This window comes from Mobula hypostoma, chromosome 8 (assembly GCF_963921235.1).
Source record: "Mobula hypostoma chromosome 8, sMobHyp1.1, whole genome shotgun sequence".
Taxonomy (NCBI): Eukaryota; Metazoa; Chordata; class Chondrichthyes; order Myliobatiformes; family Myliobatidae; genus Mobula; species Mobula hypostoma.
Window position 1 is genome coordinate 26,794,461 of NC_086104.1, and position 14,212 is coordinate 26,808,672.

At 45.4% G+C, this 14,212-nt stretch overlaps 1 protein-coding gene across 1 annotated transcript in view; it reads left to right on the top strand.

The window, feature by feature from the left end:
- The first annotated feature begins 2,833 nt into the window (after positions 1–2,833).
- The window catches only part of LOC134350424 (kynurenine 3-monooxygenase-like), a 62,893-nt gene continuing 51,514 nt past the window's right edge, over positions 2,834–14,212 (top strand). Inside the window, exon 1 of the mRNA XM_063055601.1 lies at positions 2,834–3,033. Within this exon, the coding sequence (XP_062911671.1) occupies positions 2,959–3,033 (75 nt within the window). The 5' untranslated portion in view covers positions 2,834–2,958. The remainder of the gene's footprint in view (positions 3,034–14,212) is intronic.

Sequence of the window (14,212 nt, forward strand, 5' to 3'; positions counted from 1 at the left end):
GGCCGCCAGGGGGAGGTGTAGAACGGGGGCAAAGGCATGAGCCCGTTGCAATCAGATATCTAATTTTACATCCCGGAGTTAGTTCAGTACTGCTTAGTATCCCTAAAATTTGCATTTTATCATGCTTTAAACTCTTTTTAGGTATCTAAATTTTGAAAATGCTGTAAAGGTTCAGAAGTTTGAACTTTGATGTGTTGCTTAACTATTGACAAAACTCCATGGTAAATTTACAGAAGCTCAGAGTTGATGACATCCAGAGCAAGAATTACATTGATAAGAGATGTGCAGTTAATATTTTTCCTCCCAAAGAGAATCATATGCGTCACGTTTACACGACACCTAACAGCCTAGCAGATGCAAGACCAGTAGCCATTTAAGTAAAAACTGCAGCTGTTGTGAATCTGAAGACAAAAACATACTGGAAATTGCAGCAAATCAAAAGTGTAGCAATGGGAACCAATATAGCTCCAAATCAATGTTGCGACCACCGCATTTGTAAGATTTTCACTTCTGAGTGGATGGGAAATGAATGGGCACAAAAACTTGTGTTGTTTAATACAGAATATGGTCCCAGTGTACTATCTGTTACTCCTTCATGGTTTTTTAAAGCTCCAAATCAAAGGAGTAGCTATGGGAACCAATGTACACTTGCTACATTTCTTGAACAATAGCACAGCATTAGCCTCCCTCCAGTCTTCTGGAACTTCACCAGTGACTAACGAAAAAGCAAACATGTTTATCAGGGCCTCCACAATTTGTTTCCCTAGCCTCCCATGTGGTTTGTGGTGTACTTGGGCCCTGAGAATTTGCCCGCCTTAATGCATTTCAAGGCTGCAAATAGCTCTTTCCTCATAATAAGCACATGTTCCAAGACACCACTATTTATTATTCTCACTTTTATGGCATCTATGAGATTCTCCTTAGTAAACACCAAGGAGAAATAGACATTAAAAATCTCGCCCATCTGCGGCTCTATACAGTATATAGGAGGCCCTAAAGGTCTCATTTAGAGGAAAGCTGAGGAAGATTTTTTTTCACTCAGAGAATAGATGCAATATGGCACACACTGTCTGAGAAGGTGGTTGAGGAAGGTACTGTCATAAAATTTGGATGAGCACTTGAATTACCAAGGGATAGTAGGCGCTGAACAAAGTGGTGATAAATGAAATTGGTATTCTCACAGCTACCTGGACTATTCCTCTTCCCACCCTATTACTTGTAAAAATGCCATCCCCTCCTCTCGTTTCCTTCCTCTCTGCCGCATCTGCTCTCTGGATGAGGCTTTTCATTCCAGAATCAAAGAGATGTCCTCCTTCTTCAAAGAAAGGACCTTCCCCTCTTCCATCAATGCCACCCTTACCCGTATCTCTTCCATTACCCCACAAGGGATAGGGTTCCTCTTGTCCTGTCCTACCACCCCACCAGCCTCTGCACCCAGCTCATAATTCTTCGTAACTTCAACCGTCTCTAACGGGATCCCACCACCAAGCACATCTTTCACTCCCCCTATTTTCTGCTATCCACAGGGATTGCTCCCCAGGTAACTCCCTTCTCCATTCATCCCTCCCCACTGATCTCCCTCCTGACACTTATCCTTGCAAGTGGAACAAGCGCTACACCTGCCCCTACACCTCCTCCCTCACTACCATTCAGGGCCCCAAACAGTTCTTCCAGCTGAGTCGACACTTCACCTGTGAGTCTATTTGGTCATCTACTGTGTCCGGTGCTCCTGATGTGGCTTCCTGTATATCGGTGAGACCTGACATAGATTGGGAGACCCCTTTGCCGAGCGCCTACACTCTGTCCACCGGAAAAAGAAGGATCTCCCAGAGGCCACCCATTTTAATTCCACTTCCCATTCCGACATGGCAGTCCATGGCCTCCTCCACTGTCGTGAGGAGGCCACATTCAGGTTGGAGGAGCAGCACCTTATATTCTGTCTGGGTAGCCTCCAAGCTGATGGCATGAACATTGACTTCTCAAACTTCCAGTAATGCCCCCTCCCCCTCTCCTTCACCATTTCCCAATCTCCTCTCTCACCTTATCTCCTTACCTGCACACCACCTCCCTCTGGTGCACCTCCTACTTTTCATTCTTCTCTGTCAGCTTCCCCCCTCTCCAGCCCTTTATCTCTTTCACCAATCGACCTCCCAGCTCTTTACTTCACCTGCCCCCTCTCCTGGTTTCACCTATCTCCTACCACCTTGTACTTCTCCCTCCCCTCCCCTCACACCTTCTTACTGACCTCTCATCATTTTTTTCCTCCAGTCCTGATGAAGGGTCTCAGCCTGAAGTGTTGTGTGTTTGCTTTTTTCCCCATACATACTGTCTGGTCTGCTAAGTTCCTCCAGCATTTTGTGTGTGTGTGGCTTGGATTTCCAGCATCTGCAGATATTCTCTTGCTTGTGTTTGGCATGGAACTTGATGGTTTTCATGGACACAATGGGCCCTAGGAGTCATTTTCTGTGCTCTGTGAGTCTATGTTGCAGTGATGTGGAAACACAACTGTAAGAAACTACGTCCAGCAGTAGGAATTTTCTGCCGTTGTTTTATGTTCAGAGGTATCTACTTCTGCTGTCATTTCTGTTTTGTATCACGGGTCTGCTGATAACTTATGCGATAGCAGGTTTGTTAAATTTCCAAAATTCGGTTTTAGTTGGTCGTGGTAGGAGGATCAGGTAACGGCAAGACCTCTCGGCTTGGAAATGGTAGAGGGAAGCAGTTGGTGTTCAATGCAATATTGCACTTACGTTGATCGCCGCCAGTTGGCGCCCTCCAGTTGAAATACTCGTCTGGGAGAATTAACTCCCAGCCAATGAAGTTTGGACTCCGAGATTACATGGTCTCTTCGACTGAGTTGAAACTAGATAGGTTGTCAACAGCACTCAGTGTGGGTGTCGGTTCAGTGACATCTGTGCGATTGATGAGAAGGAGGTAGCGACTTCTTCTGTCTGTAAGATGTCGTCACGATCAAGTTCCCAAAACTACGAGAGTGTGAAAACAAAGAAAGTCGTGATTGTTGGAGGTGGCTTGGTAAGGTTCAGACAGAGTTAAAAATCGTTGCAATTTTATACCAGGAAGAAGCCCTTGCTCGCAAAGCATGGAAATCGAGTTCGAGTCGCATCCTATATAAAAAAAACAATGCAAAAGGGTTTTAGAGAGAACCGAATTTTATAATTCATGCCTATAATTCGATAAAACCTAATGTGAAATGTCAGGGCAGCTTTAAGTAACTAAGAATAGGTTTTAGAGATGAGAGTTCTAAATCGTTATTGTAAAACTGCATTGTGAAATGTTTATCCTTTGGGAATTATTTTAGAAAAGTTAGTAATCATTACATTATACTACAAGGCAGGGACGGGTATCAATCAAATACCGAATGACAGTTTTACACAGAGTAGAATTTGAATCTGCTCTTGACGTGAATTTGACGTCAATCTAAATTCCTTGTCAGTGGACTAAACAACAGTCTTGAGTCATTGGGAGTCCAAAAACTTGCGGATGCTGTAAATTGACATACAAACAGAAAATGGTAGAAACACTCGGCAGATTAGGTTTTACCTGTGGAAGGAGACCCAGAGTTAACGTTTCAGCACAAAGAGCTTGTCGGAATGGGGTGCTGGGAACGGACCCAAATGCGAGACACAGACACTGAAGTACAAGGAACAGGACTTGACTGGAGTAGGGACGTGACAGGATTCAGACCAGGAGCAGGGACAAGAATACAGACTTGGGCTAGGGAAAGCGGGACCAGGACTAGAAACCATGGACTAGGAGACAAGGCTTGGACTCCGAGCCTGGACAAGGACCCAGAACCTGGGTCTTGCCTGGGGTCTTGGGTCCTGAGGCTTGGCGGGAGGCTGGGGCCTGGGGTCTTGGGTCCTGAGGCTTGGCGGGAGGCTGGGGCCTGGGGTCTTGGGTCCTGAGGCTTGGCGGGAGGCTGGGGTTCTTGGAGCTCAGAGAGACTGGGAACTAAACATCAACATAGAGCCGGGACTTATCCTTCAACAAGCTGGGACTCATCTTTAACACGACACTAACAGGAGACAGGACAGAACATAGACATAGAGCCGGGACTTATCCTAAGACAAGCCGGGACTCAACTTCTCCACACCAAGGTGGGACAGGTCCATCTGTCGGGTAACAGCAGGACAGCCAGACTTACCCAACAGAGGCAAAAACAAGACATGTTCCCCCCCCCACCCTGCAGGGTAACAGCAAGACAGCCTGTCTTACCCCACAGAGGTGAGGACAAGAAGAGACAAACACCAAAGAACAACATCTCTGCTCCAGAGTATGATGGGTATTATGATGAGTACATAAATTATGATGGGTATAGATAGAGTGAATGCAAGCAGGCTTTTTCCACTGAGGCAAGGGGAGAAAAAAACCAGAGGACATGGGTTAAGGGTGAGGGGGGAAAAGTGTAAGGGGAACATTAGGGGGGGCTTCTTCACACAGAGAGTGCTGGGAGTATGGAATGAGCTGCCAGACGAGGTGATAAATGCAGGTTCTTTTTTAACATTTAAGAATAAATTGGACAGATACATGGATGGGAGGTGTATGGAGGGATATGGTCCGTGTGCAGGTCAGTGGGACTAGGCAGAAAATGGTTTGGCACAGCCAAGAAGGGCCAAAAGGCCTGTTTCTGTGCTGTAGTTTCTATGGTTCTATGGGTAACTGCAAGTCTCAGTTCCGCCAGCAACCTCAGCTGGCTACGGAAACAGCCAGATCCCTACCTAGCTTGGAGTGGCTGGCAGCCACTAAGCTGGCCCAGGAAACAGCCAAATCCATACCACAGAGACAACTCCAACTTCTGACAGCAAGGCTCCATGAGGGGATGGTTGCCCAACACAGCCTAAAGATGGCAATTGGCTGCTCTAGCCTTCCACCAGCAGGTTGCTCTAAGGGGGACTGATAAGACAGACCAGCAACCCACACTCAATCCCAATGCTACTTATATTGCAAGCCTAAAGATGGGAATCAGGTGCCAATGATTAACTCAAACAGGGGACAGCTGGAAGACCCGGAATCCTGACTCCACGGAACGGACTGTGAAACGGAATACGGTCTTCACGGACCGGACCATGACAGAGCTTCGGCAGGAGGGAATAATGAAAACAGGCTCATTTTAAATTGCAGAATTTAAGACTGGAATGAACAGAACAGAGGGAATGTCTTAGATTTTTGAGAGAACCATGACTTTCAGATCTGCATTTATATTTCCTTGTGTTCTTGCTGTCTCATTGCTTTCACTTTATTACATTTGTGTTCCTTTGATCGGATTCTCTTTCCCTCTCTAACTGTCCCCCAGTATATTATGGCACAAAGTACATTGCTTGCAGAATATCTCAATCGTGGTGAACTGCTGAAGGACTAGACGATAGCTAATGTTTGGTTGTTAAGAGGGGCTGTAAGAATAAACTGGAAAATTATAGGCTGGTGAGCCTGTAGTTAGTATTGTGAGTTAAGTGATGGGGTTTGTGGCCAAGTTTGCGGCAGACGACATGAAGATAGCTGGAGGGGTAGGTAGTTTTGAGGAAGCGGAGAGGCTACAGAAGGACCTCGACAGATTAGGAAAATGGCTGACGGAATACAGTGTCCAGAAGTGTACGGTCACTTTGGTAGAATAAATAAAAGCATAGACTACAGTGAGATAAGTCAAAAATCCAAGGTGTAAAGGGACTTGTCGTCCTGGTGGAGGATTCCCTAAAGGTTAATTTGCAGGATGAGTTGGTGGTGAGAAAGACAAATGTGATGTTAGCATTCATTTTGAGAGGAATAGAATATTCAAAGTACATTTATTATCAAACAATGTATTAATTATACAACTTTCAGACTTGTCTGTTTATAGGCAGTCACAAAACAAGAAACCTGAAAGAATCCATTTTTAAAAAAAGCAACCATCACCCAATGCGCAGAGAAAGGAGGGGTTGAAAAACCAAAAATCATGCGAACAATAAAAGCAAACAACGGCATGGTCCATAGATCCAGAGTCCAGAGCAGCTGGAGGAGGGCCATTGCCTTGGCCTCAGTTCATCAAATCACCATGAAGCTCGCAGATACGAAGTGCGTAAAAGCTGGAGCGGTCTCGCGTCTCCATGCTGCAGAGACAGAAGTAAACATTGTGGAAGTGTAAGTGGAATTGGCCCAATCCTCTCCCAATCTGCCTAGGCCCTTCTGTAGCCTCTCTGCTTCTTCAAAACTACTTCCCCCTCCCCCGATCTTTGTTTTGTTGGCAAACTTGGCCACAAAGCCAAAGGTTCCAATAATTAAGCCACAAGTGTTGTCAGGCTCACCAGCCTATAATTTTCCAGGTTATTTATTCTTAGCACTCTTCTTAACAGTGGAACATTAGCTATAAAAGCAAGGATGTAATGTTGAGGCTTTATAAAACACTGGGGAGGCATCACTTGGAGTATGCTGAGAAGTTTTGAGCCCCTTGTCTAAGAAAGGATGTGCTGACACTGGAGAGGCTTCAAAGGAGATTCACAAAAATATTCTGGTATTGAAAGGGTTATCACACGAGTGTTTGAGTGTTTGATGGTTCTGGGCCTGTACTCACTGGAATTCAGAAGAATGAGGAGGTCCTTATTGAAACCTGTCGAATGTTGAAAGGCCAGACAGAGTGAATCTGGAGAAGATATTTCCTAAGGTGGGGGAGTCTAAGACCAGAGGACAGAGGCGCAGAATAGAGTGATGTCTATTAGAATGAAGATGAAGAGGAATTTCTTTTGCCAGAGTGATGAATCTGTGGAACTTGTTGCTGTAGGCTGCTGTGGAGGTCAAGCCATTGGGTATATTTAAGGTAGAGATTGATAGATTCTTGATTAGTCAGGGCATGAAGGGATATGGGGAGAAGGCAGGAGAGTGTTGAGAGGGAAATGGATTAGCCATGATGAAATAGCAGAGCAGACTTGATGGGCCAAATGGCCGAATTCTGCTTTTATATCTTATGGTCATGTAGTATTGAGAGGGATCAGGCATGGAAAAATTTGGAAAGTTGGTCTGAATATGGATAGTCGTTATGGATTTGTGCATGGCAGGTCATGTCTAGATTCAGGAGAGAAGATTTAGGACGGAGATGAAGAGAAACTGTTTTTCCCTGAGAATGGTGAATCTATGGAATTCCCTGCCCAGGCAAGCATTTGAGGCTTCCTCACGAAATATATTTAAGATACAGTTAGATAGATTTTTACATAGTAAGGGAACTAAGGGTAATGGGGAAAAGGCAGGTAGATGGAGCTGACCTTACGAACAGATCAGCCAGGATCTTATTGAATGGCGGGGCAGGCTCGATAGGCCAGCTGGCCTCCTCCTGCTCCTATTTCTTAGGTTCTTGTGTCTCACCAATCTTAGAGGTTTTTTTTGTAGAAGTACTCAAGAAGATGATGAAGAAAAGGTGGTGGCCACCTTTTATTCTCAAGGCCATTGACAAAGTACTGCATGGAATGTTAGTCCTGAATGTTAAATTGCTTGGCATTCAAAATGAAGTAGTCAATTGGATTTCACATTGGCCTGGCTGGAGAAGCCAGAGCATGATAGTAGATGGTTGTCATTTGACTGGAGCCTAATGGTTAGTGGTCCGTTACAAGTATTGGTGTTGGGTCTGTCATTGTTTAATATATAGATGATTAAACTGATAATGTGGTAAACTAGATCAGGAAATTTGTGGAAAATAAGATTTGGGGTGTAGTGGACAGCAAGGAAGTCTATTAAATCTTGCATTGGGATCCAGACCAGCTGGGAAAATGGGCTGAAAAATGGCAGATAAATCTTAACGCAGACAAGTGAGGTGTAAACAGGAGGAAATCTGCAGATGCTGGAATTTCAAGCAACACACATAAACGTTGCTGGTGAATACAGCAGGCCAGGCAGCATCTCTAGGAAGAGGTACAGTCGACGTTTCGGGCCGAGACCCTTCGTCAGGACTAACTGAAAGAAGAGATAGTAAGAGATTTGAAAGTGGGAAGGGGAGGGGGAGATCCGAAATGATAGGAGAAGACAGGAGGGGGAGGGATGGAGCCAAGAGCTGGACAGGTGATAGGCAAAAGCGATATGAGAGGATCATGGGACAGGAGGCCCAGGGAGAAAGAAAGGTGGAGGGGGGAAGCCCAGGGGATGGTAAAAGGTATAGTCAGAGGGACAGACGGAGAAAAAGGAGAGAGAGAAAAAGAATGTGTGTATATAAATAAATAATGGATGGGGTATGAGGGGGAGCGGGGCATTAGCGGAAGTTTGAGAAGTCAATGTTCATGCCATCAGGTTGGAGGCTGCCCAGACGGAATATGAGGTGTTGTTCCTCTAACTTGAGTGTGGCTTCATCTTTACAGCAGAGGAGGCTGTGGATAGACATATCAGAATGTAAATTGGGCGTTGAATTAAAATCTCTACTGGGAGATCCTGCTTTCTCTGGTGGACAGAGCGTGTTTCATTTGAGGAGGACAAACCAGAGTAAGACTTACACAGTGAATGGTAGAGTATTGGGGTTTGTGGCAGAACAAAGAGGCCTGGGAATACAGATCCATAAATTCCATGAAAATGGTGTCACAAATACATAGCATCATAAAGAGAGCTTCTGGCACATTGGCTTTCATAAATCAAGGAACCAAGTACAAGAGAGGCAATGTTATATTGAAGTTGTATAAGGCATTGTGTGCAGTTCTGGAAAGATATTGATAAGCTTAAATGAGTGAAGAGAAAACGTACATGGATGTTGATGGGACTTAAGGTGGGGACGTTGTAAGCGGTGTGCGAGGAAGCGGAAGCAAGGCAAGGGGGCAGGAATTCGTGCCAGGCAAAAAGCAAACCCTAGCCGGCTGGCTCCCCCGACCAGTCTGCTCTCCAATGTCCGCTCCCTGGAAAATAAATTGGACTACATCGGACTCCAATGAAATACTCAGCAGAAGTACAGAGTCTGCAGTGCGTATGTTTTCACCGAAGCGTGGCTCACCGATGGAATCCCGGACGCTGCCATTCAGCTGGACAGGCTGATCTTGTTTCGAGCAGACAGGGATGCAGCTCTTTCTGGTAAGACTCACGGTGATGGCTTGTGTGTTTACATCAATACGGAATGGTGCAGGAACTCTGTGCTGGTTTCCAGATACTGCTCATCGCTAGTGGAGTTTGTGACTGTTAGATGCAAGCCATTTTATTTGCCACTGGAATTCACCACTGTCCTTATAGTCAGTGACTACATTCCCCCCAGCGCTAATGCTAAGGAGGCACTCTGTGAACTGTATGGGGCTATTAGCAAACTGCAGAACGCACACCCTGATCGACAGCTATCTTTGGAGACAGCTTATCTACAGATGTCTACTATAAACCTATTGACTGGCAGAGTGCTTAGAGGATGTGCAGACCAGCTAGCTGAGATTCTCACTGACATCTTCGACATCTCCCTGAACAACGCCACGTTCCTACGTGCTTCAGGGCCGCCACCATCGTCCCTGTGCCGAAGAAGTCTTCAGTGTCCTGCCTCAACGACTACCGTCCCGTTGCACTCACATCCATTGTCATGAAGTGTTTCGAGAGGCTCGTCATGAGGCACAACAAGACCCTGCTGCCCCCTCACTGGACCCTCTGCAGTTCGCATACCGTCCCAACGTTCAACAGACGACACCGTTGCCATCACCCTCCACCTGGCTCTAACCCACCTGGACAAAAAAGACACGTACGTTCGAATGCTGTTCATAGACTTCAGTTCAGCATTCAAAACAATCTTTCCTCAGAAACTGATTGGAAAGCTGAGCCTACTGGGCCTGAACACCTCCCTCTGCAACTGGACCCTAGACTTCCTGACTGGGAGACCCCAGTCAGTCCGGATCGGAAGCAGCATCTCCAACACCATCACACTGAGCATGGGGCCCCCCAGGGCTGTGCGCTCAGTCCACTGCTGTTCACTCTGCTGACCCACGACTGTGTTGCAACACACAGCTCGAACCACATCATCAAGTTCGCCGATGACACGACCGTGGTGGGTCTCATCAGCAAGAACGATGAGTCAGCATACAGAGAGGAGGTGCAGCGGCTAACGGACTGGTGCAGAGCCAACAACCTGTCTCTGGATGTGAACAAAACAAAAGAGATGGTTGTTGACTTCAGGAGGACACGGAGCGACCACTCTCTGCTGAACATCGACAACTCCGTTGAGTTCGATAACAGCACCAAATTTCTTGGTGTTCACCTGTCAGAGAATCCCACCTGGTCCCTCAACACCAGCTCCATATCAAAGAAAGCCCAGCAGCTTCTCTAATTTCTGCGAAGGCTGAGAAAAGTCCATCTCCCACCCCCCATCCTCACCACATTCTACAGAGGTTATATTGAGAGCATCCTGAGCAGCTGCATCACTGCCTGGTTCGGAAATCACACCATCTCGGATCGCAAGACCCTGCAGTGGATAGTGAGGTCAGCTGAGAAGATCATTGGGGTTTCTCTTCCTGCCATTACAGACATTTACACCACACGCTGCATCCGTAAAGCAAACAGCATTATGAAGGACCCCAGGCACCCCTCGTACAAACTTTTTTCCCTCCTGCCATCTGGCAAAAGGCACCAAAGCATTCAGGCTCTCACGACCAGACTATGTAACAGTTTCTTCCCCCAAGCCATCAGACTCCTCAATACTCAGAGCCTGGACTGACACCAACCTACTGCCCTCTACTGTGCCTATTGTCCTGTTTATTGTTTATGGTAATGCCTGCACTGTTTTGTGCACTTTATGCAGTCCTGGATAGGTCTGTAGTCTAGTGTAGTTTTTGTGTTGTTTTACATAGTTCAGTGTAGTTTTTGTATTGTTTCATGTAGCACCATGGTCCTGAAAAACATTGTCTCATTTTTATTGTGTACTGTACCAGCAGTTATGGTCGAAATGACAATAAAAAGTGACTTGACTTGAAGAATCTGAGTTATAGGAAAAGGCCCTGTAACCTTATTCACTTGAGCAGAAGAGAATGAGGAGAGATCTTGCAGAAGTATACAAACCTGAGGGGTACAGTTGGATGAATACCTGCAGGCTTTTTCTCCCTCAGGTTGGTTAAGACTAGAACGAGTGTCCATAAGTTTAGGGTAAAAGACAATGTTCAAGTGATGTCTTCACTCAGGATGGTGTGAATGTGGACTGAGTTGCCAGTGGAAATGGATGATGAGAGTTCAATTGTAACATTTATTTATTTTGCAATACAGTGTGGAGTAGGCCCTTCCAGCCCTTTGAGCCGAACTGCCCCAGCAATCCCACAACCCCGATTAACCCTAACAAAGTCACTGGACAATCTGCACTGACCAGTTAGTTTACCGGGTATGTCTTTAGACTGTGGGAGGTAACCAGAAGAGAAGTATGGGTGGTTATGGTCTGGGTACAGGGAGCTGGCACTAGGTAGGAGACCTAGGCCAACAAGGACTAAATTGACTGAAGAGCACTACAGCACAGAACAAGGCCCCATATCAAAGACAACACTGTTCTTATCAGAGATATACCCTTTGCCCTGCCTATTCCACCCCCACCTTTTGCAATTCAAAATCAACTTGTTTTCCTTCCTAGTTTCAAGGTTTTTGAACTGAAAAGTTATGTTTATCTTTCTGCAAATACTGTCGGATCTGAGTTTTGTCCAACATTTTCTGTTGCTGAATAGTCTGTGAGCCCATACACTACCTCATTGTTCCTCTTTTCATGACATAGGTCAGTGATAATAAACTGGATTCTCATAAAGTGACTGGTAGTAGTTAATCCTGGGAAGACTGAAAAACAGATGATTTTTATATTAGTTTGTGTCCATTGAAGGTAATATTATTAGTACAACACCCATATTGTCTTTCTATATACTTGGCAAACGATTTCTCCTGAAGTTCATCTGCAGTCGGTACTTATTTGTGGCCACTAGATATTGGCTTAGGAATCACTGCTACTTCACCATCCTCCTCCTCCTCTTGTTCTTTAAACAAGTGCATTAAGTATGTAATAGTAATAACTTGGTTTGCAGACTGAAAAATAACTTGTATTTTGGGTAGATTTTATGATTGACACACTGTTTTTAGGAGATGAAGGAATAGATCAGAGACTGGGAACTAAACATCAACATAGAGCCAGGACTTATCCTTCGACGAGCCGGGACTCAACTTCTCCACACCAAGGTGGGACAGGTCCATCTGTTGGGTAACAGCAGGACAGCCAGACTGACCCAACAGAGGCAAGGACAAGAAGAGACAAACACCAAAGAAAAACACAGTTCCATCTCTGCTCCAGAGTAGCTCCAAGTCTCAGTTCAGCCAGCAACCTAAGCTGGCTACAGAAACAGCCAGATCCCTACCTAGCTTGGAGTGGCTGGCAGCCACTCAGCTGGCCCAGGAAACAGCCAAATCCATACCACAAAGACAGCTCCAACTTCTGACAGCAAGGCTCCATAAGGGGATGGTTCCCCAACACAGCCTAAAGATAGCAACTGGCTGCCTTCTACCAGTAGATTGCTCTAAGAAGGACTGATAAGACAAACCAGCAACCCACACTCCATCCGAAGGCTACTTATATTGCAAGCCTAAAGATGAGAATCAGGTGCCAATGATCAACTCAAACAAGGGACAGCTGGAAGACCCGGAGTCATGAGTCCGTGGACCGGACTATGAACCGGAATACGGCTTTCACGGACCGGACCATGACAGAGCTTCGGCAAGAGGGACGAATGAAAACAGGCACACTTTAAATTGCAGAATTTAAGTCTGGAATGAACAGAACAGAGGAAATGTCTTAGATTTTTGAGAGAACCATGACTTTCAGATCTGCATTTATATTTCCTTGTGTTCGTGCTGTCTCATTGCTTTCACTTTATTGCATTTGTGTTCCTTTGATCGGATTCTCTTTCCCTCTCTAACTGTCCCCCAGTATATTATGGCACAAAGTACATTGCTTGCAGATTATCTCAGTCATGGTGAACTGCTGGAGGACTAGACGATAGCTAATGTTTGGTTGTTAAGAGGGGCTGTAAGAATAAACTGGAAAATTATAGGCTGGTGAGCCTATAATTAGTATTGTGGGTTAAGTGATGGGGTTTGTGGCCAAGTTTGCAGCAGACGACATGAAGATAGCTGGAGGGGTAGGTAGTTTTGAGGAAGCGGAGAGGCTACAGAAGGACCTCGACAGATTAGGAAAATGGCTGACGGAATACAGTGTCCGGAAGTTTACGGTCACTTTGGTAGAATAAATAAAAGCATAGACTACAGTGAGATAAGTCAAAAATCCAAGGTGTAAATGGATTTGGAAGTCCTAGTGGAGGATTCCCTAAAGGTTAATTTGCAAGATGAGTTTGTGGTGAGAAAGACAAATGTGATGTTAGCATTCATTTTGAGAGGAATAGAATATTCAAAGTACATTTATTATCAAACAATGTATTAATTATACAACTTTCAGACTTGTCTGTTTATAGGCAGTCACAAAACAAGAAACCTGAAAGAATCCATTTTTAAAAAAAGCAACCATCACCCAATGCGCAGAGAAAGGAGGGGTTGAAAAACCAAAAATCATGCGAACAATAAAAGCAAACAACGGCATGGTCCATAGATCCAGAGTCCAGAGCAGCTGGAGGAGGGCCATTGCCTTGGCCTCAGTTCATCAAATCACCATGAAGCTCGCAGATACGAAGTGCGTAAAAGCTGGAGCGGTCTCACGTCTCCGCGCTGCAGAGACAGAAGTAAACATTGTGGAAGTGTGAGTGGAATTGGCCCAATCCTCTCCCAATCTGCCTAGGCCCTTCTGTAGCCTCTCTGCTTCTTCAAAACTACTTCCCCCTCCCCCGATCTTTGTTTTGTTGGCAAACTTGGCCACAAAGCCAAAGGTTCCAATAATTAAGCCACAAGTGTTGTCAGGCTCACCAGCCTATAGTTTTCCAGGTTATTTATTCTTAGCACTCTTCTTAACAGTGGAACATTAGCTGTAAAAGCAAAGATGTAATGTTGAGGCTTTATAAAACACTGGGGAGGCATCACTTGGAGTATGCTGAGAAGTTTTGAGCCCCTTGTCTAAGAAAGGATGTGCTGACACTGGAGAGGCTTCAAAGGAGATTCACAAAAATATTCTGGTATTGAAAGGGTTATCACACAAGTGTTTGAGTGTTTTGATGGTTCTGGGCCTGTACTCACTGGAATTCAGAAGAATGAGGAGGTCCTTATTGAAACCTGTCGAATGTTGAAAGGCCAGATAGAGTGAATCTGGAGAAGATATTTC